Here is a 24,711-nt window from a genome sequence, read left to right on the forward strand (position 1 = left end):
GAGCCTCAAACACATTGATATTGCTTTCGAAAATGCACTGGCGGGAAATAACTGTCTCAACCTCAAAAGCGAACCTCTAACGTACGCTATACAATCCGGAAGAACGTTGATGAGTTGTGATTAGAATCAGATGGGCCTAACACGTTGAACAGACAGCTTCCTAGAGAAAATTTCATAGGTAACATGTTGGAACATGCAAACAATACCTGGGAATATAAATTTTATACCCTCAGACTTCAAGAAAAGCATAATAACTCCGATTCCAAAGAAAGCAGGTGCTGATAGATGTATTACCGAACTATTAGTTTAATAAATCAAGGTTGCAAAATACTGACACGAATTCTTTACATTACATGGAAAAACTGGCAGAAGCGATCCTTGGGGAAGATCAGTTTGGATTCCGGGGAAATGTAGGGACACACGAAGCAATACTGACCCTACGACTTATCTTAGAAGATGCGTCAAGGAAAAGCAAACCTACGTTTGTAGGTTAGAAAGGGTTTTGACAATGCTGTCAAAAGCCTTGAAGTACTCTCTTTGAAATTCTGAGGATAGCAGCAAAAGGCTATTTACAACTTGTATAGAAATCAGACGGCAGTCTGAAGAGTCGAGGGACATGAAAGGGAAGCAGTGTTTGAGAAGGGAGTGAGACAGGGTTGTAGCCTATCCCCGATGCTATTCAATCTGTACATTGAGCAGGCAGTAAAGGAAACAAAAGAAAAATTTGGAGTAGGAATTAAAATTCAGTTAGAAGATACATAAGCTTCGAGGTTTGCCGATGACATTGTAATTCTGTCTGAGACAGCGAAGGACTTGGAAGAGCAGTTGAACAGAATGGACAGTGTCTTGAAAGGACGATATAAGTAAGTAAAACAAGAATAATGAAACGTAGTCGAATTAAATAACGTGGTGCTGAGGGAATGAGATTAGAAAACGGGACACTTAAAGGAGTAAGTGATGTTGCTACGTGAGCAACAAAATAACTGATGATGCCCGAAGTAGAGAGGATATGAATTGTAGAGTGGCAAAGGCAAGAAAAGTTTCTGAAGCAGAGGAATTTGTTAACATCGAGTATGGCTTTAAGTGTTAGGAAGTCCTTTCTGAAAGTATTTCGAGTGTAGTCATGTATGGAAGTGAACTTGGACGATAAACAGTTTCGATAAAAAGAGAATAGAAGCTTCTCAAATGTGGTGCTAAAGAAGAATGCTGAGGATTAGATGCGTAGATCACATAACTAGTGAGGAGGTACTGAACAGAATTGGGAAGAAAAGAAATTTATGGAACAACTCGATTAAAAGAAGCGATTGGTTGATAGGACACATTCTGTGACATCAATTGATGTGGAGGAAAGTTTGGGAGTAAAAATCGTATAGGGAGAAAAAGAGACGTATACAGTACGTAGATTCAAAAGGGTGTAGGTTGCAGTAGTTATTCGGAGATGAAAAGGTTGGCAGAGTAGCGTGGAGAGCTGCATCAAACTAGTCTTTGAACTGAATGCTACAACAACAGTAATAACAACAACAACAAAATTTTAATTCTACTGAATAACGAATATAGATCCAGAAACCATGGGAAGCTGTGAGCTACCAGAAATGGTATGCATGCACAGAAAACAAATATCATCACGTTTTCATTTCTTCACGAAAACTGAATATGCACAGACTGGCGGAGTAAAACATCTGTAGAGGTTCAGATTCCCATCGTACGCTTTTGCACTTACAGCTATCAAATCATATCTGAAACGATATTTCAAAGAAAATCCTTATGGCTCGGATGCCTTCAAATAGAATAGTTTCGAAGCAAATTCGGCGATTAATCTTAAGTATGCCGTATCTGAGTGGGCGGCTCTGTGGTTATGTGCCAGAGTACTTACTGAAAAGTCTGAGGTTCTCTCCGTAGTCAATGCCTAGACTTTCATGTGTCACTTAGCACTTACTTCACCTCCGACGATTTTGTTCTACATCTACATCCATAATCCGAAAGCCACCTGACGGTGTGTGGTGGAGGGTACCTTGAGTACCTCTATCGGTTCTCCCTTCTATTCCAGTCTCGTATTTTTCGTGGAAAGAAAGATTGTCGGTATGCCTCTGTGTGGGCTCTAATCTCTCTGATTTTATCCTCATGGTCTCTTCGTGAGATATACTTAGGAGGGAGCAATATACTGCTTGACTCCTCGGTGAAGGTATGTTCTCGAAACTTCAACAAAAGCCCGTATCGAGCTACTGAGGGTCTCTCTTGCAGGGTCTTCCACTGTAGTTTATCTATCATCTCCGTAACGCTTTCGCGATTTCTAAATGATCCTGTAACGAAGCGCGCTGGTCTCCGTTGGATCTTCTCTGTCTCTTCTATCAACCCTATCTGGTACGGATCCCACACCGGTGAGCAGTATTCAAGCAGTGGGCGAACAAGTGTACCGTAACCTACTTCCTTTGTTTTCGGACTGCATTTCCTTAGGAAAGAATACTGATGTGAAGAATACTGATGTGAGTGATGGTTCGGAGTGCACGTTAAACTGCCTGGGTATTTCAGATCAGAGATGAGAGGGAGGCAACGACGTACCACCTGAATTAGGACCACACCTAGAAAAGCTATAGCACAATCGTGTTCAAACCGGTCTTTGGTTTGATGACAGCTTTGCCTTGGCAGTAGGACATCTGCTCGATTCAGCTGTAGGTTTCGTTGCACGCGGCCGAAGTCAGGTACGACTTCGCGTTGCTCCCGTGCGAGAAGCGACGGCAAGGTGACATTCGCCGTCGTGACGTCACAGAACCCTCGGTGGTCCACGGGCGCGCTGGCTGCCACGTCCCGTGTGAGGCGGGCAGACTGCGGTAGATCGCGGATGGGTGCGACCTCGCGCCGCTGCACACAATGGAAGGCGCGACGCGCCGCGCCGTGCCAGGACAGGCAGACACACACACAGGGTCACGGGCAGCCAACCGGCGCCGGCCGCCGATGTGTGCAGCGCCGCGGCTCATGGGGCCCACTAGTTAACCCTTCCAACTCTTCATTACCCTGCAGTTCACACGCAAGTGTTTGGCGCGGAGTAAGCAGGGTCGAAAAAATTGTTCAAATGGCTCTGAGCACTATGGGACTTAACTTCTGAGGTCATCAGTCCCCTAGAACTTAGAACTACTTAAACCTAACTAACCTAAGGACATCACACACATCCATGCTCGAGGCAGGATTCGAACCTGCGACTGTTGCTGTCGCGCGGTCCCAGACTGTAGCGCCTAGAACCGCTCGGCCACCCCGGCAGGCTAAGCAGGGTCGTTTCCACTCTAGGACAGCACCAGGAAAAAAACAACACGTCTTTCGAGCGAATACTAACTTCTCTTATTTTATCAAGATAATCTTTTTCTCCCGTGCAGGTGAGAACCTACAAAATGTTTTGACATTCATAGGAAAATGTTAGTAGTTGAAATACCGCAAAAAGATCTTGCCGCAACGAAAAATGACTTTGTGGTTAATGATTACCACCTCAACTGCCTTATCACGTCCGTGACACTCTCTTCCCTATTTCGTGATAATACAAAATGAGATGCCCTTCTCTGAACTTTTTCCGATGTCGTATCTGGTAAAGATTCATTATCATGCAGCAATACTACACAAAAGGGCGGACGAGCTTTAGGTAATTTCCAAGAATGATTGCCTATCGAAGTCGCGGGGTCCAAACGATACATATCGAACGTGCGATGGTAAATCCATCATGCGACTCTGGTGGCAGGCTTTGTGATCAGTTATTTGTGATCATTTTTATGTTTGTCGTCGTTCCCTTAGTTGTTCTAAATTACATGCCTGCGAGAATTATTTGTGAGTTGCTAGGGAATCCCAGACGATTTATGTCGTTAGTGGCCGGCCGCTGTGGCCGAGCGTTTCTAGGCGCTTCAATCCGGAAGCGCGCTGCCGCTACGTTCGCAGGTTCGAATACTGCCTCGGGCATGGTTGTGTGTGATGTCCTTGGGTTAATTAGGTTGAAGTAGTTCTAATTCTCGGGGACTGGTGACCTCAGATGTTAAGTCCCATAGTGCTTAGAGTCATTTGAAGTAGGCCATCCGGAATCAGAGACTGTTAAAGGGGTTGCGAGTTTGCAAGCGCCTCGGCCTTCCTCACGGGCATTTTTAAATATCTCTGTAAAGGTGGGCGTATCACACGCTGACGACCTTCACTTATACCTAAGTGCAAGTACAGCTGACCTGTGGACAGCTATCCAGCATGTAAATGCTGATTTACTCGCCTTATCAGAGTGGAAGCAGAACATAGGTTTGAAATTTAATGCATCTAAAACGCAAGCAACCTTAGCCGCTCACAAGAGGCTTACTACCGTTCAGTTCAGAGAATATCTTCAATCCTTAACCCTAAACGGCACATATACAACCTTCTTTTCTTCTGCAGAGAACTTACTGATAATTCTAGACTATCACTTAGACTGGGCTGAACAGAGATCTGCAATGTGTAAGAAGGTGTCAGCGTTACTTCTTTCACTAAGGAAATACACTCCTGGAAATGGAAAAAAGAACACATTGACACCGGTGTGTCAGACCCACCATACTTGCTCCGGACACTGCGAGAGGGCTGTACAAGCAATGATCACACGCACGGCACAGCGGACACACCAGGAACCGCGGTGTTGGCCGTCGAATGGCGCTAGCTGCGCAGCATTTGTGCACCGCCGCCGTCAGTGTCAGCCAGTTTGCCGTGGCATACGGAGCTCCATCGCAGTCTTTAACACTGGTAGCATGCCGCGACAGCGTGGACGTGAACCGTATGTGCAGTTGACGGACTTTGAGCGAGGGCGTATAGTGGGCATGCGGGAGGCCGGGTGGACGTACCGCCGAATTGCTCAATACGTGGGGCGTGAGGTCTCCACAGTACATCGATGTTGTCGCCAGTGGTCGGCGGAAGGTGCACGTGCCCGTCGACCTGGGACCGGACCGCAGCGACGCACGGATGCACGCCAAGACCGTAGGATCCTACGCAGTGCGGTAGGGGACCGCACCGCCACTTCCCAGCAAATTAGGGACACTGTTGCTCCTGGGGTATCGGCGAGGACTATTCGCAACCGTCTCCATGAAGCTGGGCTACGGTCCCGCACACCGTTAGGCTGTCTTCCGCTCACGCCCCAACATCGTGCAGCCCGCCTCCAGTGGTGTCGCGACAGGCGTGAATGGAGGGACGAATGGAGACGTGTCGTCTTCAGCGATGAGAGTCGCTTCTGCCTTGTTGCCAATGATGGTCGTATGCGTGTTTGGCGCCGTGCAGGTGAGCGCCACAATCAGGACTGCATACGACCGAGGCACACAGGGCCAACACCCGACATCATGGTGTGGGGAGCGATCTCCTACACTGGCCGTACACCACTGGTGATCATCGAGGGGACACTGAATAGTGCACGGTACATCCAAACCGTCATCGAACCCATCGTTCTACCATTCCTAGACCGGCAAGGGAACGTGCTGTTCCAACATGACAATGCACGTCCGCATGTATCCCGTGCCACCCAACGTGCTCTAGAAGGTGTAAGTCAACTACCCTGGCCAGCAAGATCTCCGGATCTGTCCCCCATTGAGCATGTTTGGGACTGGATGAAGCGTCGTCTCACGCGGTCTGCACGTCCAGCACGAACGCTGGTCCAACTGAGGCGCCAGGTGGAAATGGCATGGCAAGCCGTTCCACAGGACTACATCCAGCATCTCTACGATCGTCTCCATGGGAGAATAGCAGCCTGCATTGCTGCGAAAGGTGGATATACACTGTACTAGTGCCGACATTGTGCATGCTCTGATGCCTGTGTCTATGTGCCTGTGGTTCTGTCAGTGTGATCATGTGATGTATCTGACCCCAGGAATGTGTCAATAAAGTTTCCCCTTCCTGGGACAATGAATTCACGGTGTTCTTATTTCAATTTCCAGGAGTGTATAAAAAAGTATTTCCTCCAGATCTTAGAAAGAAACTGGTAGAGTCACTAATATTCCCCACACTTGATTCTTGTAAACATATTCTGCGAGGGCTTTTGTATGAGAGCTCAAGCCGGCTGGAACAAGAGATGAATGCTTGTGTGCGATATATTTGTGACGTTCCCCAATATCGAAAACATCACTCCTGCCTACGATGGATGATTGTGGCTGCGTATTATAACTATAGAATACTACATCCCCTGTTTGCTCTATCGTCTTCTCAGTCATTGCACTCCATCTTATTTATTTTCAACTCTTGCAACACTCTCTGAACAGCACAGCAGAAATACTCGTTCTCAATGAAGTAAAATCCTCTCTGCACTGTCACATAACACTGCCAAGTTCTGTAAACCATTTTCTGTCTCAGAAACCAGACCTAGGAAAAATCACCCTAAGAAATTAAAATCATTTCACACTTCAAAAGACGGCGAATGATCCAACTTCTATCGCAATACTAGTTCGTCCACATACTTGTCTGCAGCTCTCTCTCGCGAGCGTCACCTCCCTTGTAACCTTACCCTCACCCTAAAGTTCTCTATTTAAATTCTGTTCTCTCTTAGCAACTAGTGTCATTGACATTTCAGCCTCCTCCTCTTTCTTTGTCCCTTGCGCTTCAAATGTCCTGAATTAATCTATAGCATTCTTAACGCATTTTATTGTTATTGTGAACCTTTTGTAACATACTTGGTATGTGTTCTTCCTGGTCATATGTAACACAGAGCCTTAAGGCGATAATCTGGTGAGGCAACATAACTTATAAATGGATGTTACATATATTTCACACAGACACACACACACACACACACACACACACACACACACACACACACACACTGGATAGACGGGGGCTATTCAGCAGGTAAGGAACGATCGGTCGCGAATTGGAAAACACACTGAAAATCAAAACTGCTTTATTTGCACCACTTAACAAGAGCTTCCAGCCACTTCTCTACATCGTCGCCGCTCCGACTTGGACGTCTGTCGTAGCGTTGCACCGAATATCCAATACCCTCGTCACAGAAGGTAGCCGCTTGTGCTTTCTGACAATTTTCTACGCTGGGCTGCAGCTCGTTGTATATACCAGTTTGTCGTCTTCGTAGCCAGCGGTTCATCTGTGAAGAGATGAAAATCATGGGGAGCTAAGTCCGTGTTGTATGCTGGTGATCAACCACTTCCCATCGAAAACGCTGCAGGATCGCCCTCATTGCCCCTGCAGTGTGCGGAGAGAACTTTCATGAAGAAGGAAATGCATCACAGTTACCTCATGTGGGGGCTGCGTGATATCAGGCGAAATCTCGCGGCAGGCACCCATACCTGGCGGGAGAGACTATTTTCTAGGCACCTTTAGGCGTTCGCTGTGCGCTCAGAACTGAAGTCCACTTCGCAACCGATATTTCCTTACTTTGCGAACAGACGTCGTATATAAGATATTTCATATATTTGTACACATATTTCACCCAGATTAGCGAATTTTGCCCTGCAGTTTCTACTGAATTCTGATCAAACTTATAATTCTGATAGTAACTGATCGCCATTTTGAGAATGACTGTTGCTTCCAACAGTGTGATTTTCCGCTGTCATCCACCATGCGACTCTAGTGAGGACGTTTAAGTGTATCGGTAGTATTGAGTCGTGTGACATGATACGATCTTTGGCTCCGAAACACGGTGTGGTTGATCCACATAACAACATTGTTGCGCCATTGCCTTTCAACCTGGTGCCTGTAACCTGTGGCCCAGCTGGCACGGTTAACACAGTGTTGGCGCAGCGCAAAAGGGGCCACACCACATCCGAGAGAGGCACGACGCGCTTCTGCAGCCGGGGTAAAAAATGATGTCCAGTCAAAACAGGACGGGAAAAATCGCCCTCCCAGGCTATGCAGTATTTGTCATTGTCCGCAACCAGTACCGAGAGGTATTCCACGACAGTTGTCGACCTGCTGTTGGTCATCAGCCTACTGCTACTTGACTCCACCTCCCCAATGCTGGTGGACTTCAGATTACTTCAGGCCACCTACTCGGATCCAGGGTTCGCACCTGCACCTCCGTTGCTGCCGAGCCGTTGTGGTTTTAAAGTATTCCAAGTCAATTAATTAAAGGAAAAAATACCAACATGCCATTTTCGGACGTTTCTACATGACCCCCCTTCTCACTGTCGCTCCCGCCTCAAGCTGGAGTAGGGACATCTTACTCCCACAGCATTTTTACGCAAATAATGAGTCGTGTATACACAAATTTGATTGAAATTGCTATGTTTTTATGTGGTACCTATTCACCCCTACCCTGTCCGCCCCCTGGTAGCTGAGTGGTCAGCGCGACGGAATGTCATACCTAACGGCCCAGGTTCGATTCCCGGCTGGGTCGGAGATTTTCTCCGCTCATGGACTGGGTGTTGTGTTGCCCTTACTGTCATCATCGCATCCCCATCGACACGCAAGTCGCCGAAGTGGAGTCAAGTCGAAAGACTTGCACCAGGCGAACGGTCTACCCGACGGGAGGTCCTAGCCACACGGAATTTTACCCCTGCCCTCAACCGTAAGGGTATGGGCTGTGTCTTATTGCCACAGTAATTATTTCGAGATGGCAAGTGATCTTGCGCCAAGTGTGGTGGAAATTGCTTTAGGCATTACGGGCATGTGATAACAAGTCACGGTAGCTGCATCCGCACCATTCCCCTAAGGGTGAAATGTCATCGAGACTGTCACCAGGAAGCCTAGTGACACCGAGAAATATAAATCCGAAACACAAATCGGTCATTATAGCATATTTTTACAAGTCACGCCATCTTACCCCCATCCCCACTCCTTTGGGTGGTAGATGTATATTACACCCACAATGTCTTTATGAAAATAATTATACGAACAATGCAAATAGTAAGGCATGCTTATACAAAATCTGGTTTAAACTGGTGCGGACGTTAGTGAGTTATGTTTCCGCCAGCCGTTTTTCATCCCCACTCTCGCACCTACGGGAGGTAGGTGGTTCTTATTCACACAGCGCTTCTTTATAGACGGTAAGTGATATGTGTACTACGTTTCGTTAAAACTGATCAAGTGGTTTAGAAGGAGATGAGGAACGACATACAGGCATTCATTTTAAAATACACTCCTGGAAATTGAAATAAGAACACCGTGAATTCATTGTCCCAGGAAGGGGAAACTTTATTGACACATTCCTGGGGTCAGATACATCACATGATCACACTGACAGAACCACAGGCACATAGACACAGGCAACAGAGCATGCACAATGTCGGCACTAGTACAGTGTATATCCACCTTTCGCAGCAATGCAGGCTGCTATTCTCCCATGGAGACGATCGTAGAGATGCTGGATGTAGTCCTGTCGAACGGCTTGCCATGCCATTTCCACCTGGCGCCTCAGTTGGACCAGCGTTCGTGCTGGACGTGCAGACCGCGTGAGACGACGCTTCATCCAGTCCCAAACATGCTCAATGGGGGACAGATCCGGAGATCATGCTGGCCAGGGTAGTTGACTTACACCTTCTAGAGCACGTTGGGTGGCACGGGATACATGCGGACGTGCATTGTCCTGTTGGAACAGCAAGTTCCCTCGCCGGTCTAGGAATGGTAGAACGATGGGTTCGATGACGGTTTGGATGTACCGTGCACTATTCAGTGTCCCCTCGACGATCACCAGTGGTGTACGGCCAGTGTAGGAGATCGCTCCCCACACCATGATGCCGGGTGTTGGCCCTGTGTGCCTCGGTCGTATGCAGTCCTGATTGTGGCGCTCACCTGCACGGCGCCAAACACGCATACGACCATCATTGGCACCAAGGCAGAAGCGACTCTCATCGCTGAAGACGACACGTCTCCATTCGTCCCTCCATTCACGCCTGTCGCGACACCACTGGAGGCGGGCTGCACGATATTGGGGCGTGAGCGGAAGACGGCCTAACGGTGTGCGGGACCGTAGCCCAGCTTCATGGAGACGGTTGCGAATGGTCCTCGCCGATACCCCAGGAGCAACAGTGTCCCTAATTTGCTGGGAAGTGGCGGTGCGGTCCCCTACGGCACTGCGTAGGATCCTACGGTCTTGGCGTGCATCCGTGCGTCGCTGCGGTCCGGTCCCAGGTCGACGGGCACGTGCACCTTCCACCGACCACTGGCGACAACATCGATGTACTGTGGAGACCTCACGCCCCACGTGTTGAGCAATTCGGCGGTACGTCCAGCCGGCTTCCCGCATGCCCACTATACGCCCTCGCTCAAAGTCCGTCAACTGCACATACGGTTCACGTCCACGCTGTCGCGGCATGCTACCAGTGTTAAAGACTGCGATGGAGCTCCGTATGCCACGGCAAACTGGCTGACACTGACGGCGGCGGTGCACAAATGCTGCGCAGCTAGCGCCATTCGACGGCCAACACCGCGGTTCCTGGTGTGTCCGCTGTGCCGTGCGTGTGATCATTGCTTGTACAGCCCTCTCGCAGTGTCCGGAGCAAGTATGGTGGATCTGACACACCGGTGTCAATGTGTTCTTTTTTCCATTTCCAGGAGTGTATATACTAGTCTTTTAACTGGAGCTTCGCCTGTGCACGTGTATGTCACATATATTACACACATATTCTCTTCCCGCCGCTCTCGATCTCCTCCTCCCCCATGTATCTCCCTCTTCTGTTCTCCCAATCGCTGTCCACCGTCCTCTTATGCGCCCCCCCCCCCCTCCCCCACCACCACTTCTGCAGACAGTAAACGTTACGTGTACCAAGTATGGTAAAAATCGATCCAGGGTTTTAGGCGGAGATGGAAGATACACACAGACAATATTCACTCTACTATTATAAGTACTGAGTAGATATGTCAGGGGCCATACCAACCCCGTCATCAGGAGGTCCCCCCGGCCCTAAAAATTAGGCGTCAGGAGTCCTTCCACCCACGTACGTTAGCCAGCAGGGCCACAACAACGAGGGTACATACTCTGAAGGATAAAATTTAAAGCTGTATTTGCCGCCTCGACATTATCGGCTAGGATTTCAGGGAATGACTAACCCAGCTGCGAAGTTCGTCGAGTAGCACTGAAAGTGACGATTGTGCCACGACTCGTCGTCGTCGGCCATTCCTTCATCATAAACAGCAGGGTAGTCCGCCTTCTTTACCGCACCACCTCAAGTAGTATCACACAAGCACCTTTATCCTTGACAGATATGGCGTCTGTCGTGAAACCACAAACTGGAACAAGAGAGGGACACCTAAGTCACTACACAAATAGTACACGAGCTAACACTGAGCCGAAACTTCAATAAAGCAGCAGAATTCGCTTTGGTTAAAAATCATTGTAGAATAATTTATAATGAAAAGGTCGATCAGCTGGCGAAGGAAGCCATACCAGAAGGTTAAGGTTTACATTACTTAAAGTGATAAAGTGTACCAGATTTAGTAAGGAATGTACAAAAAATGATGTGATCTCTAAATTTTCGAATGTTACAATTAAGGATAAATCCATAGTTGAAAGCATTACATTTTAGTTACGTGCACAGATTCTTAGTGATCATGTCCACTACGTTAGTGAGCGGATTAAAATGTAAACATGCCGAAAACACATTAATATGTGCTATAATGATCAATTTGGACATGAGAATTTTAGGTTTTTTTCAAGAGTTGAGAATATAAATGTTATCACTTTTACTAAGAGGCAACTTAACATTCTTAACCACAATTAAAATTTAATATCGAACTATGGAAAAATTTTATTGATGATACAAAAATTGTGCTCGATATGGGTCAGTCACCAATGGACGGGCTAAAACGGACCACATGCAAACTAGCTAAAATTATCCAGGCGCAGATTGACTCGGTAGAAGTATTTCATATATAATAATACAGATTTGTTTCGTATTTTTGCTTTTGTAAGTATTTTCCGTTTTAGATGGAATCTGTCGTTGTATTGAACTGTACAGTTATATAAATGTGATGTTTCAGTTTATTATTTCATGGGTGTAGCTGTATTCAATAAAGAACATTCGCTATTGTTGCAGGTGACAATTGATAGCTCATACATCGATTGGCGCTTTTCATCTTTTTGTGCTGTTTCTTTAATTAAAGACCTTCTGCGGCTTTCAGTAGCGTAGTTGCTTCGGTACACCATTTTTTCGTGAAAACAGCATGGTACACCCCAGGTGTTACATGCTTCACCCACTGTCCCTGCTGTCGAAACATCTTCGCGGGTACCGGGCACGGTTGGGCCACCCTCTCCCCAAGGGGAGTGGCGGGTTCAGCGGCGTTCGCGGCGCACGAGGCGGAGGGTAAATGTGGAGCCTTGGCCGTGTGGCATCGCCCGCTCTGCCTGTAAGGGGACATAAGGCTGCTCCTTCAGCAAGGTCCGAGCAGGCACACGGGGGGTGGGGTTTAGTAGTTATTGGGAGCTCCAACGTTAGGCGGGTGATGGAGCCCCTTAGGGAAAAAGCGGAAAGGTCGGGGAAGAAGGCCAGTGTTCACTCTGTCTGCTTGCTGGGGGGGGGGGGGGGGGGGGGGGGTCTCATCCGAGATGTGGAGGAGGCCCTGCCGGCGGCGACAGAGAGCACTGGGTGCACCCGACTGCAAATTGTTGCTCATGTCGGCACCAATGACTCCTGCCGTCTGTGTTCAGAGGTCATCCTCAGTTCGTACAGGCGGTTGGCGGAATTGGTGAAGGCGGAAAGCCTCGCTCGCGGGGTGGAATCAGAGCTAACTATTTGTAGTATCGTTCCCAGAACCGATCGCGGTCCTATGGTTTGGAGCCGAGTGGAAGGCTTCAACCAGAGGCTCAGACGATTCTGCGGAGATCTGGAGTGCAAATTTCTCGACCTCCGCTATCGGGTGGAGAAATGTAGGGTCCCCCTGAATAGGTCAGGCGTTCACTACACGCCGGAAGCGGCTACAAGGGTAGCGGAGTACGTGTGGCGTGCACATGGGGGTTTTTTAGGTTAGAGAATTCCCTCCCTAGGCCCGATAAGACGCCTCCTGAGACGCGGCAAGGTAGGAGTAGGCAAAATGCAACAGGGAATAACAATATTAATGTGCTAATAGTAAACTGCAGGAGGGTCTATAGAAAGGTCTCAGAACTGCTCTCATTAATAAACGGCCACAACGCCCATATAGTACTAGGGACAGAAAGTTGGCTGAAACCAGACGTAAACAGTAATGAAATCCTAAACTCAGATTGGAATGTATACCGCAGAGACAGGCTGGACAGTGAAGGGGGAGTCACGGTTAAAGCAGGCTCAGACATGGTAATTGGATGTCTCTATAGGCCCCCTGGCTCAGCAGCTGTTGTGACTGAGCACCTGAAGGATAATTTGGAAAATATTTCGAGTAGATTTCCCCACCATGTTATAGTTCTGGGTGGAGATTTTAATTTGCCGGATATAGACTGGGAGACTCAAACGTTCATAACGGGTGGCAGGGACAAAGAATCCAGTGAAATTTTTTTAAGTGCTTTATCTGAAAACTACCTTGAGCAGTTAAACAGAGAACCGACTCGTGGCGATAACATATTAGACCTTCTGGTGACAAACAGACCAGAACTATTTGAAACAGTTAACACAGAACAGGGAATCAGCGATCATAAAGCGGTTACGGAATCGATGATTTCAGCCGTAAATAGAAATATTAAAAAAGGTAGGAAGATTTTTATGTTTAGCAAAAGTGACATAAAGGAGATTTCAGAGTACTTGATGGCTCAACACAAAAGTTTTGTCTCAAGTACAGATAGTGTTGAGGATCAGTGGACAAAGTTCAAAACCATCGTACAATATGCGTTAGATGAGTATGTACCAAGCAAGATCGTAAGAGATGGAAAAGAGCCACCGTGGTACAACAACCGAGTTAGAAAACTGCTGCGGAAGCAAAGGGAACTTCACAGCAAACATAAACATAGCCAAAGCTTTGCAGACAAACAAAAATTACGCGAAGCGAAATGTAGTGTGAGGAGGGCTATGCGAGAGGCGTTCAATGAATTCGAAAGTAAAGTTCTATGTACTGACTTGGCAGAAAATACTAATAAATTTTGGTCTTATGTCAAAGCGGTAGGTGGATCAAAACAAAATGTCCAGACACCCTGTGACCAAAATGGTACTGAAACAGAGGATGACAGACTAAAGGCCGAAATACTAAATGACTTTTTCCAAAGATGTTTCACAGAGGAAGACTGCACTGTAGTTCCTTCTCTAGATTGTCGTACAGATGCCAAAATGATAGATATCGAAATAGACGACAGAGGGATAGAGAAACAATTAAAATCGCTCAAAAGAGGAAAGGCCGCTGGACCTGATGGGATATCCGGCCGCGGTGGTCTCGCGGTTCTAGGGGCGCAGTCCGGAACCGTGCGACTGCTACGGTCGCAGGTTCGAATCCTGCCTCGGGCATGGATGTGTGTGATGTCCTTAGGTTAGTTAGGTTTAAGTAGTTCTAAGTTCTAGGGGACTGATAACCACAGCAGTTGAGTCCCATAGTGCTCAGAGCCATTTTTGAACCTGATGGGATACCAGTGGCAAGGCGCACTAGACCGCACGGCTACCCCGCGCGGCGCTACAGAATCTTTCCGTAGAAATATGCATACAGTACAGCAGATAGGAACAGACTCATAAGACTTGAAGCATATAGACGATCGTGTGAAACCCAGCTCATGCTGTTCGCCCACAAGACTCAGAGGGCCACAGACACGGGTTCACAGGTAGATGCCGTGTTTCTTGACTTCCGCAAGGCGTTCGATACAATTCCCCACAGTCGTTTAATGAACAAAGTAAGAGTATATGGACTATCAGACCAATTGTGTGATTGGATTGAAGAGTTCCTAGATAACAGAACGCACCATGTCATTCTCAATGGAGAGAAGTCATCCGAAGTAAGAGTGATTTCAGGTGTGCCGCAGGGGAGTGTCATAGGACAGTTGCTATTCACAATATACATAAATGACCTTGTGGATGACATCGGAAGTTCAATGAGGCTTTTTGCAGATGATGCTGTGATGTATCGAGAGGTTGTAACAATGGAAAATTGTACTGAAATGCGCCGGCCACGGTGGTCTCGCGGTTCTAGGCGCGCAGTCCGGAACCGTGCGACTGCTACGATCGCAGGTTCGAATCCTGCCTCGGGCATGGATGTGTGTGATGTCCTTAGGTTAGTTAGGTTTAAGTAGTTCTAAGTTCTAGGGGACTGATAACCACAGCAGTTGAGTCCCATAGTGCTCAGAGCCATTTTTTTGTACTGAAATGCAGGAGGATCTGCAGCGAATTGACGCATGGCAATTGAATCTCAATGTAGACAAGTGTAATGTGCTGCGAATACATAGAAAGATAGATCCCTTATCATTTAGCTACAATATAGCAGGTCAGAAACTGGAAGCAGTTAATCCCATAAATTATCTGGGAGTACGCATTAGGAGCGATTTAAAATGGAATGATCATATAAAGTTGATCGTCGGTAAAGCAGATGCCAGACTGAGATTCATTGGAAGAATCCTAAGGAAATACAATCCGAAAACAAAGGAAGTAGGTTACAGTACGTTTGTTCGCTCACCGCTTGAATACTGCTCAGCAGTGTGGGATCCGTACCAGATAGGGTTGATAGAAGAGATAGAGAAGATCCAACGGAGAGCAGCGCGCTTCGTTACAGGATCATTTAGTAATCGCGAAAGCGTTACGGAGATGATAGATAAACTCCAGTGGAAGACTCTGCAGGAGAGACGCTCAGTAGCTCGGTACGGGCTTTTGTTGAAGTTTCGAGAACATACCTTCACCGAGGAGTCAAGCAGTATATTGCTCCCTCCTAAATATATCTCACGAAGAGACCATGAGGATAAAATCAGAGAGATTAGAGCCCACACAGAGGCATACCGACAATCCTTCTTTCCACGAAAAATACGAGACTGGAATAGAAGGGAGAACCGATAGAGGTACTCAGGGTACCCTCCACCACACACCGTCAGGTGGCTTGCAGAGTATGGATGTAGATGTAGATGTAGATGTAGATATAGATTATACACTAATTCTCGATAATTTTCAAACCTCCATTGTGATATATCATTTCTAGGAATTTTATTATTTCGATCTTTTGCACAAGCAACCGGAGAGCCGATGCTATCTTGCCTGGTATTCGCAGTGTTACGGTGAATGTCTGGGCCAAGTACCATAATTACGGGATAACTGTGTTATTTACGCATCGCATCGTTTGCAATACTTTCAGATCTCTCTGTGTACAGTTTTGAAGTATCGCTCTCACTGACTTCTAAACATGCTTTCCTTTTTATGGTGGAGGCGGGTTGCAAGTTGTTTGTGAATACAATATCTAATGCTTATAATTTGTCAAACAACTCTACCCACTCGTTTGCGCTGCGATCTGATGCACAACACAGATACCTAAATACGTAAGTTTGAACTTGCGTTATTAGTTTCAGAGTTTGATGCCTCTGAATAAGTCATGACTATCTCTCGGATTTCACCGATTGGATTCACGTAATTTCTTCAACTATTGCTGACAACAATGGTTCAGTAGAACAACCTAAATTGTTCAGTGGGACAGGGTAAACTTTTATGATGGTTCTACTTATCTGAACTCTTCTGCTCAGCAGCCATTAAAATGTACCTGTACAGACAGAACCCAGGACGAGGATACCAGGTGCCTGGAGGCAGGCTATACTTCTGCTCCTGCGCCTGATAATAGGCCATCCTGAATCAGAGAATGTCAAAGGGGTTGCGAGTTTGCACGCGCCTAGGCCTTCGTCACAGGCATTTTTAAAAATCTCAATAAATGTGAGCGGGTCACACTTGGATTCGGGGGTGGGGGGGGTGGGGGGGTGGGGGGGAAGGACCTTTTGTCCTTTTATTCACGCATATCGTAACCCCCCGTGATCACGCCACAGGAGGCCGGCCGGTGTGGCAGAGTGGTTCTAGGCGCTTCAGTCTGGAACCGCGCGACCGCTACGGACGCAGGTTCGATCCTGCCTCGGGCATAGATGTGTGTGATGTCCTTAGGTTAGTTAGGTTTAAGTAGTTCTAAGTTCTGAGGGAATGATGACCTCAGCTGTTAAGTACCATAGTGCTCAGAGCCATTTGAACTAATTCTGAACGCCGCAGTAGGACACAAAATAGGAGCGCTAAAAATGTGTAAGAACCCTAAGCTGCTTCGGATCAAGTTCAAATTTCGTGGTTCCAACATGTACATGAAAGCAAAAATTTCTGTTGGGCTGCGTTGGAAGTGGTTAGATCACGTTTAATGTGGACACAACGCCACAATGTCTTTAGAGACCATCCGAGGATGTCAGTGTCAAAGGTTGTCAAGGACGTATTCCTGTGGCTCATCGCACTGCCAAATGTCGTTTTCGACGACGAAATGTCTGGGAAACAACGTTTCAGTGAGATCCTTTATGCCGCCCCCTGCTGCCTTTACATGCCGATGTCGAGCGCCAGTGTGCCTGGAACATTTCCCTCGACAACTCAAGAGATCACGTGATTTCAACGCTTCGTAGAGGCGTCAAAAGAAGTGTCGATAAGAGAGAGATTCCGATCGTGTGACACATCCACGGTGCCATTGGGCAGAATTGTGGGAAAATTTGGTGACACTGTGGTATCATTATCTGTGGCCTGTTTGAAGCGTCCTGGCGCCCGAGGGTAAAGTCGCACGGCGCCACGCTCTTGCACCATAACAGAGCAAGGTTGTACGTATCTTTCAGCCAAATTTCAAATTTAAGCGTCGCCATGGGTGGGATATACGAGGTTTCGAATAACCTATCCTTTAATTCTGTTGCGCATTGTAGATCAGCGTTGCCTGCGTCTCCTAGGGCTGATGTGGCTGCCGCCTGCGTTTCTGATGGCAGCGACAGCGTCCAGAGTTGCCCTTGACAATGCGCAGTTGTTGCTGTTATCGTCCAGGACTACTATTATTATTTTGGTTTTTGCTGCCGTGGCCTCAGTGCGATCTTGTTTTGCCTACCTGTGGTCTATCCTACCACACTGATGGGCTATGGGCCCCAACGTGTCAGTCCAGGAATCGCTTCACAGTGACACTCTCCCTCTGCAGTGCTAGTGCACTTTTTTTAAACTTGTGTCGACATTTCGAAAGTATGAGAGAGATAACAGCCTCGATCGCTCTGTAAAGCAGGGTAGACGACGATCTTGGCCGATTTTATGACAGAGTATAATGTTAGAGCGCCGGCCGCGGTGGCCAAGCGGTTCTAGGCGCTTCAGTCCAAAACCGAGCGACTGCTACAGTCGCAGGTTCGAATCCTGCCTCGGGCATGGATGTGTGTGATGTCCTTAGATTAGTTACGTTTAAGTAGTTCTAAGTTCTAGGGGACCGATGACCTCAGATGTTAAGTCCCATAGTGCTCAGAGCCATTGGAAACATTTATAATGTTGAAGCAGGCACAAGTGTTTCAGAACACACCATTCTGTGAAAACTGTTGAATAAAGGACTCCATAGCAGACGACGCCTCCGCGTTCTTATGTTGATCCAACGATATCAGTTCCCATTGCAGTGGACAAGGGATCATCGGAATTCGGTCGTTGATGAGTGGAAACGTGTTACCTGGTCTGATCTATCGCGTTTCTTGTCACACCAGGTCGATCGTTGAATCCAGACAAGCTGCCTTCCAGATAAACGTTGGCTCGAAGCATGCAACGCATCACGGATGCAGGCCGTAGAGGACAGTATTACGCTACGGGAAACATTCCCATTGGGCTTCCACAGGATATGAGATAATAACTGCATGAAAATTATACTTGACATCTTCCCCAATGGCATCTTCCAGCAGGATAACTGTCATTGTCACAAAGCCAGAACCGTGTTACAGTCGTTTGAGAAGCATGACAGCTAGCTTATACTCAAGCCATGGTCACCAAATTCGCTTGACCTAGGAAAGTTAGATTCAGTGCAATATTTCTGAGCACACAAGTTACGGCCAGGCGCAGGCCTGTTGGCGGTAAGTTATGCTGACCAGCGGTTGCGAAGTAGAATGGAGGCCTCAGGGCCGTCGAACTGCAGAAAAGAGTAAACGCAGCGGTTTGCATGGCTCAAGTTACAGGCAGAAAGGGCCCATTGGCGCAACCTAGGTGTTATGAGTACGTGACTCGGAGCGGCACGTTAGCAAAACAGAGGTGCACGGCCGCGTATAAATAGATGCCGGTTTTCTAACGAAGGGCATTCAAGTGTGGCAGCTCTCCTGGATGGTGGGGCTTGTCACACCACTGGCTACACACAGCAGCAGATGGGGCGCCAGCGCTCCAGTCCACGGTGGGTCGCTGGTTTGACCCTCTGAGGCCAACGTGGGGTCCGTAGCCAGCCAGCGGCGGGACATTCGACGGCTCGCTACTGCAGGCAGTCTTGTTGTCTCCCAACACACGCCAGCGGCATCCAGAGGCGAGGACCCCAGATTTGACTGTCAGATCGCATGCGCTTGTTGTCGCTGTGATCTTAACCACGACGGCAAAGAAGCACGCGGCAGACCACCCTGCGGCTCCCAGCGAGCGGTGCTGAAGGAGCGGGGATGAAACCCGCTGAGTCGGCTGCCGGCGCATACTGACGTTGTCAAAACTCTGCGGCTTTAGACAGCCGGCACGCCGCAGTATGTTGCATGGGTCGCTGAGGTAGCCCTTCCGCACCAAGCTATTCTGCAGACAGCAAAGTGGCTTCCTCGGCTTCGCGGGACCCTGTGACGTAGACAGAGAGGAATGTGGCACTGTAGCTGGGAATAATAAAACACTTGAAGATCACGGCGCGTCCTGACAGTTTCTATCCACGCCAACATCTACATTTGACAGTGACAGCTACAACTGTTTGAAAAGTGGACCAATATGCTGTTAAACAGGCGGTGATTATGTTTTGGCTCATCAGTGTAGTATTGACAATAGTGAACCACTGAATTCCCGAGAAAGCTAATATTCCAGTTAATAGAGAATTATTTTTCCTTGTTACAAAACAGGCATTATAAGTACTGCTGTAAAACTATTAATAAATCACTCAATCAGAATGACACTTGAAGATATTCTTTTAAACAGGTGAGAAAAATCTTAAAATGGATTTTAAATCCCTCAAACAGTGTGAGAATTTACAAGTTTCACAACAGTTATCCTGTACTCAAAACATGAGTTAATAAAATTCCCAGTTCATACTTAACCAATAAAGGCGTATTAGATCACAATTCAAAGAGCTGAAAACAAATACAAGTGCTAAATAATCAGGCATTGACATAAGGTAGTCAGCTTGAGCTTAGTCCAGACATCCCTTGGTCCCTCCGTTCAGCTGATTAGGCACTCTGTAACACATGGAGGGTAAAAATTAAAATCACACTGCCACAAAGTGACAACAAAAATGAATTACAGATCTCATGTAAAAAGATTTCATAAGGCCCTTTCAGGCCTAATTGTGAATAACATAGGTGTTTATATTTCACATCCTTACTCTTGAATTAACAAAAACAATTAAGGTAATTTAACACATGATTGTTTCAAAAGAAACAACCAATCCAAAAATATTACTCTTTCATGACAGTTATAACACATACACATTTAGAAAGAAAACACAAAATTTAAAATAATTCATTCATTTATACCCTGCACCCTGTAATAAAAGATTATCTGTTTGGCTGCGTAATGCTTTTTACATCTTTCAATTACGAATCGCCATCTGTAACATGATGAACCAGACATCTGTCCTCGGTGGACAACCCTAGTTACGTTGCGGAACAGCAAGAAAAACAATTCCCAGCAGAGAGCGCGTGCGCAGTTAAATCCGGTCGGCGAGCGGCCACACTGCCTCTGGCGGGATGCCAGTGAACGTGTCGCTATGACACGAAGCACAGAGAAGTTTAATGAGCGGCAGGTATCAGTACTAACGCACGCACGGCTCACTGTATATGGAGAAGCCGGGAAAAGTCATTACCCCGCAGAGAATGAAGAAAAATGCCAATGGTGACAAAAATGAAATCATGACAGTCGTAGATTACCTTTACTCTACGTCGTGCATCACGGACTCTTGTCTCAGTGATTCTCTGCATACTTTCGTATTTGCCTTCATTACCCGTCACTGTCTAATGATGGCCCGGTGAACTGATAGTTTCCTACTGTAGAACAAAGGAAGAATTGATTAGCATAAGCTTTGGAGTTTGAAAATTTGTATCCTTCTCACCTCACCTGTCATTGTGACACTTTGTTACTTAAAGAGCACATGTCCATTTATTTAATTACCAAAGCACAGTTAACAGTATTACTTTAGCATTACTTTTAGATAAGAATTGAGATGTGACACGAAGACTGCTAATGGGTATCCAGATTGAGTTCCAGTGTTCAACGATGTATTTTCTCATTGTGATAATCAGAACAGCATGCGTATACATTACCTACAGTCGTCCTCTTAGGACTGAAAGGATGCAGAAGAAAAAATCCATCGTGGCAGGCTTCAGAATAAGCTTACAACACCCTCAACAGGAAACCTTATACATTCGAGTGACGCTTGTTGGTTACTAACGGGATACACTCTGTCTTACACTCGATTAACATTAGACTGAAACACGGAATTAGAGTTCGTTATAGACTTTATATTATGGGTCCTAAGCTAGCTTCCTTCTGTTCGGCGAAGCCAGAGATTCTGTGCCTCAGCACCCATATGACGCCAAACATTAGTATTATAACAAAATTGTCCTGTCTTGATTACAAATATTTTTTTATTGAATCACATAGTTTGTACGACAAGAATTATGTATCAGAAAATAAAACTGCAGGTAAGCTATATTAACACAGTTGCGTTATCGTCTTCTGGTACTTTTTGTTGTTTGAAGATGGCAGACGAAATACGTAATAAGAAGTAATTTTTTAATGAAGTTCAATTACAACGTTGTTTTTGCAGAAGGAACAGCAACTTCATTCGATGTTACAATTGCTTTAATTTTATGTCCTAACTGCATTCACATTTGAATTAATGGTGACCAGTTTCTAACGTATTTGTCAGTTTCAAATCATTACCTTAGCGTATATTGGCGTTATTCCGCATAGCATGCACTTTCGGTTGAATTTAATCCTGGTTCAAGTCTTAGATGTATGTACTTTCTTCACGTAGGCACAAGCTGTCCGACTAAGACCTATGACAGATCTAAATTTATTCGAAAGTGATTGTTGTGCGGAATAACATCGACGTACGCTAAGATAATGGTTTGAAAATGAACAAACACGATCGAAACGAGTCACCATTAACTTATTAATTTCTGTTCGTGAAACGCAACACATGTGTCAAGCTACTTCTTTTTAGCTTGTTTGCATTTGTTTGTTACCTGATTGCCAGCGCTATGTGGATGTAAAATGTCCTTTACTGCAGTTCGCTGTAAGATTGTTTCATAGTTGGAATCGAGAAATTTGTGCAACCAGTAATCTCAAACATTTGAAATTCATAAACGTTTCTAGCATTTCTAGATTTAGAGAAAGCTTTTGACAATGTTCACTGGAATACTCTCTTTCAAATTCTGAAGGTGACAGGGGTAAAATACAGGGAGCGAAAGGCTATTTACAATTTGTACAGAACCCAGGTGGCAGTTATAAGAATCGAGGGACACGAAAGGGAAGCAGTGGTTGGGAAGGGAGTGAGACAGGGCAGTAGCCTCTCCCCGATGTTATTCAATCTGTATGTTGAGCAAGCAGTAAAGGAAACAAAAGAAAAGTTCGGAGTTGGTATTAAGATCCATGGAGAAGAAATAAAAACTTTGAGGTTCGCCGATGACATTGTAATTCTGTCAGAGACAGCAAAGGACTTCGAAGAGCAGTTGAACGGAATGGACAGTGTCTTGAAAGGAGGATATAAGATGAACATCAACAAAAGCAAAACGAGGATAATGGAACGTAGTCGAATTAAGTCGGGTGATGCTGAGGGAATTAGATTAGAAAATGAGACACTTAAAGTAGTGAAGGAGTTTTGCTATTTAGGGAGCAAAGTAACTGATGATGGTCGAAGTAGATAGGATATAAAATGTAGACTGGCAATGGCAAGGAAAGCGTTTCTGAAGAAGAGAAATTTGTTGACATCGAGTATAGATTTAAGAGTCAGAAAGTCTTTTCTGAAAGTATTTGTATGGAGTGTAGCCATGTATGGAAATGAAACATGGACGATAACTAGTTTGGACAGGAAGAGAATAGAAGCTTTCGAAATGTGGTGCTACAGAATAATGCTGAAGATTAGATGGGTAGATCACATAACTAATGAGAAGGTATTGAATAGGATTGGGGAGAAGAGAAGTTTGTGGCACAACTTGACTAGAAGAAGGGATCGGTTGGTAGGACATGTTCTGAGGCATCAACGGATCACAAATTTAGCATTGGAGGGCAGAGTGGACGGTAAAAATCGTAGAGGGAGACCAAGAGATGAATACACTAAACAGATACAAGGATGTAGGTTGCAGTAGTTACTGGGAGATGAAGAAGCTTGCACAGGATAGAGTAGCATGGAGAGCTGCATCAAACCAGTCTCAGGACTGAAGACAACAACAACAAACGTCCCTTACCGAGAGTCGACCAGTCTCAGCTCACAAACTACCAGCTGGCAGTGATTAGCTATTTCTCCGCTTCATCCTTTTTTTCAGGTGTGGTAGCCTGGCATAGGGTGCTGCAGAGCTTATGTTAAGTTTGGAAAGGAGACACGTACCGACAGAACCGACGCTGTGAACAATTTGTTGGCGCGTAGTACCACGGCAAAGTGAAAGATTCATCCATTTTAAAATACGTTGTATTCGGAAGCATTTTTATGATCTGTACATTCTTTCACAGTGCAGTGGCAGCCATCACGAACTCGTCCTATACTGCCGAAAACAAACTATGTTTCAACAGTATGTGTTGTTCTAAAATTAAAAGTACGCATTTATTTGTTTCAGATTATCCTGCACAAGCGCTGTTTCATGTAAGTACAGTTTTAAACATTTTTTACTTTAATTTGATTACCTTTATTATTACAGTACGCAGTATAAATATCCGAATAATTTATATCAGTCTTTCGGAGACTTTCTGATATTCAGTGCAATTAATCTGAAACTTCTTGGCGAATTAAACCTCTGTGACGGACCGGGACTCGATCATGGGACCTTTGCCTTTTGCGGGCAATTGCTCTCAGAACTGAGCTACGCAAGCATGACTCCCGATCCACTCTCAGAATTTTACTTCCTTCACTACCTCACTTCCTACCTTGCACACTGCACAGAAGTCCTTCTGCATAACTTCTGGGCCTAGCACTCTGCTGAGACATGACTTAGCCACAGCCTAGCGGATTGCTTTCGCTCTGAGGGCGGATCTCGAGTCGTGCTTGGATAACAAAGTTAGCAGGCACAGCATTTGCCCGTCAAATCAAATATCACAGCTTCGAGTCGCGGTTCAGCACAAAGTTTTAATCTGCCAGAAAGTCTGACGTCGGCGCACACTCCGCTGCAGTCATGTTTAGTGAACCATGTTGCGACTTATATTTATATAGTGTGACTTATTTAGGGGGATACGAGTGCCACATGCTGTTTCTGAATGTGCGCCATGTGTTTTCTGTAAGTATCTCTGGCCCATTATCTTCGCGAGCAATAGGGTGATTGAACTACTTAAGCTTGACATGTGTCTGGTGTCTGGATGCGGCATTGCCAGGCAGTAAGCTATATGCCAGGCGTGCTTCGTTATCAATGTAGCTTATAACTCCACACCACGTTACGTGATCTGGGCATACTGCTACCGAAGTTTCTGTCCAGTAGCGGCCACTGGATGCCGCATCCTGTAGCCGTTACTCGACTCACTCAAGCGTAGACCT

The 24,711-nt window shown here is 46.2% G+C and overlaps 1 protein-coding gene across 1 annotated transcript in view; it reads left to right on the forward strand.

Moving 5' to 3' along the window:
- Positions 1–24,711, forward strand: part of LOC126234996 (uncharacterized) — a 557,903-nt gene that overhangs the window by 439,286 nt on the left and 93,906 nt on the right. The window contains exon 5 of the mRNA XM_049943733.1: positions 23,804–23,829. Within this exon, the coding sequence (XP_049799690.1) occupies positions 23,804–23,829 (26 nt within the window). The remainder of the gene's footprint in view (positions 1–23,803; positions 23,830–24,711) is intronic.

Source organism: Schistocerca nitens, chromosome 2 (genome assembly GCF_023898315.1).
Source record: "Schistocerca nitens isolate TAMUIC-IGC-003100 chromosome 2, iqSchNite1.1, whole genome shotgun sequence".
Lineage (NCBI taxonomy): Eukaryota > Metazoa > Arthropoda > Insecta > Orthoptera > Acrididae > Schistocerca > Schistocerca nitens.